At 39.4% G+C, this 2,926-nt stretch overlaps 1 protein-coding gene across 1 annotated transcript; it reads right to left on the bottom strand.

Moving 5' to 3' along the window:
* Window positions 1–1,023: 1,023 nt before the first annotated feature.
* Window positions 1,024–2,602, bottom strand: LOC112717193 (uncharacterized). Its single transcript, XM_025769291.1, has 2 exons — window positions 1,679–2,602; window positions 1,024–1,278 (listed from the first exon to the last, which is right to left on the bottom strand). The coding sequence occupies exons 1-2, from the start codon at window positions 2,600–2,602 to the stop codon at window positions 1,024–1,026; spliced, it is 1,179 nt and encodes a 392-aa protein (XP_025625076.1).
* Window positions 2,603–2,926: the final 324 nt, after the last annotated feature.

Consider the following 2,926-nt stretch of genomic DNA (forward strand, 5'->3'; position numbering starts at 1 on the left):
GCTAGATGCAGCCTGGGTAGATGCAGCATGGCTAGAAGCTGCCTGGCTAGATGGAGCACTTTGGGTGTTAGGGGCATCCTGTAAGTTTAAGTTGACTACTGTTACTCATTACTATATGAATCCTCAAATATTTAACTAAACAGAGACATACACCAATATAGTAGATTACTAACAATAAATACAATACTAACATCATCCTATAGTGCTGACTGTGATAGTGGAAGGACAACTAGTGACTGACTTGTCCGACCTTTCTTGGACTTCTTGGTCTTAGGTTTCCAGTTAGGGTTAGATGGAGCACCCTTGCATGTCTTGTAATTATGTCCCTCCGACCCACATTTACTACAAGTTACCTTAAAGGATCTCTTAAGCTTGGCACATTGCTGCATCATTGGTTCAGCCGAATCCTTTTGTCTGTTGTGTACCTTTGGTCTGCCTATTGGTCTCTTTATGATGGGAGGATCTGGTCTCGAATACTCACTCCGTGTCCAAAATTTCTGACTAGGCACCGGTTGGATAGAATATGCATATGTCTTATGGATTGACTCCATGCATAACCATGAGTGCACATATTTTTTGGTTGATCATGTCTTTTCCTTATTGCTGCAACTGCATGGATACAGGGCATGCCTAAAACAGAGCAACATCATGCACTTGTAAACAATTAAACCAGATAATTCAGAACAGTAAACCATATAAATCAGAATAGATTTAATAATGCTATTAAAACTAACCAGTCAGCTGCCATTTGTTGCATGAGCAAGTTTGCTTGATGAGATTCACATCCACCTTTGTTGTCCTACGACTCACTTCGAATCTCTTTCGTTCCTCGTCACCTGTCCACTCTGCAAGCCACTTGTTGCTGGGCCTTATAAGACGATCCAGCCTCTTTTGCTGAATAGATGCGAGCTTTCCAGAAACATTTTGTAGTAACTGCTTATGCTTGACCATTCTCCGCATCAAATAGCACCTAATTTCTTCACACATTGTGAGAATAGGCTTGCTTCTATAGTTTACAATCTTCTAGTTAAACACCTCACACATGTTATTTGTGAGGTTGTCCACTTTTGGTCCATGTGAGAAATAGGCCTTCACCCAAGTTGCTGGCTCAAATTTCGATAGATACTCCCATGCACCCTGGTTAATTCGCTTGAACTTTTCCATTTGCTCCTTAAATTTTGGTATGTTAAATCGGTTGATAAAATTTTTCCAAATGTACATCACACAATTTCGGTGATGGGCATTTGGCATAACTGCCTTCAATGCAGGTAGCGATCCCTACATAGTAGTTTAACAATCATATCAAGTAACATAGCAGTCATCATACCATCTTTGTTAACCAAAATAGTATTCAACTACATACTTAGTTAATTCATACTAACTTATGTGGCAGTAGTACATTCATAGTAAGCTAAACAGCATCAACTCATATTAAGCTATGCAGTAGTAGTGCATTCATAGTAACTAAAACAGCAGTAATTCTTCCTTAACTTATGCAGCAGTTGTACATTCATACTAACAGCACTAATTCATATTAACTAAAACAGCACTAATCATATTAACTAAAGCAGCAGGTGTATAGAGCTAATAAGAAATAACATAGTATTCAACAACACTAAGTAGTTATGAAGTTTACCTTTTGTTGGTCGGACATAAAGTTTCAACCATGAGTCCGCACATCCCCCAAATCCTCTTCGAGAAGGGTTAAGAACCACTTCCAGGATTCCATAGTTTCAGACCTAGCTACTCCATAGGCAACCACGTAAAATTGGTTATTGGCATCCTGGGCCACTGCTGTGAGGAGTTGTCCACCATAATAAGTCTTTAGAAAATAGCCATCAAGATGTATCAATGGCCTACACCCACTCTTGAACCCCTGTTTGCATGCTTCTAAGCATATGTAAAGCTTATTAAAATAGGGAGATTGAGGTATAGGAGTGACACACAACTCTACCCTAGACCCTGGATTGCTTCTTAATATCTCAAACAAATAACCTCTAACATTACTATACTGCTCCCTCTCATTACCCATGATTCTCTCTCTTGCCTCTCTAACTGCTTTGTAAACCATTTTTGGATGTGCAGTGAGTGAGAATTCTTCTCTGAGAAAGTCAATAGCCTCACTTGTCCTCACATGAGACTGTGTATTCATTCTCTTCTCAACCTTCAAACTAATCCAATGTTGATCAGCCGCATTACTTTCCATGTCCCTTGCACATGTATGGTCATTTTTGTAAGTCTTCACCTGGTAGCATTGCAAAGACTTATTGTATGATAAATGAACCAGGCACGAACACTCATCATCCATGCATCTCATCCTCACTCTCTCTTTGTCATTCTTAATCCACCTAAGCTCCCTACCCTCAGCAATGAATGAGTCTTTTACAACTTCCTTAAATCTTTCTATGGTGGCAAACCTAGTTCCTAACTCAAACCTCCCCTCTCCATGCTCATAATCATCATTAAACTCAGGGAATTTATGCTTGCTTGATTCATCATCTGATGAAATAGGTGTATGTAAAGTCTCAGATTCATAATCATATACCGGGTCATCATCATCATCTTGGATCAGGCTCACATAGAACCTAACATCTTGGTCCATGTTCGATTGTGGGCCTCTGTTGGGCTGCACATTAGGATCAGGCCCAACATTCTTTCTGGTCTGCTATTCATTGGGTCCACTACTTTGTCCTATCTTCTTCCACGTCTTCCTCTTTCTTTTAGCACCTGTCTTCGTTGCAGATGTCTTCTTTGGAGAACTGTAAACAATGATCAAGAATTACTCTTTTCACATTTTAAAAGGCAAGAACCTTCAACATCCATAAACAAAAAATCACCAAGAAGCTTTCTTTGCCCTAACGGTAATTCAATTTCAATCGAAAAACCCCAATACTTTTTTGACAACTTTGATCAACATGCACGATTA

Source organism: Arachis hypogaea, chromosome 10, assembly GCF_003086295.3.
Source record: "Arachis hypogaea cultivar Tifrunner chromosome 10, arahy.Tifrunner.gnm2.J5K5, whole genome shotgun sequence".
Classification (NCBI taxonomy): Eukaryota; Viridiplantae; Streptophyta; class Magnoliopsida; order Fabales; family Fabaceae; genus Arachis; species Arachis hypogaea.

What these genes read in the sequence shown, in the direction of transcription:
- LOC112717193 (XM_025769291.1), bottom strand. Translation starts at nt 2,602, where the DNA reads ATGGACCAAGATGTTAGGTTCTATGTGAGCCTGATCCAAGATGATGAT. An exon ending in TCGAAGAGGATTTGGGGGAT is followed by an intron (nt 1,279 to 1,678) that starts GTGCGGACTCAT and finishes ACTACTATGTAG; the next exon opens with GGATCGCTACCTGCATTGAA.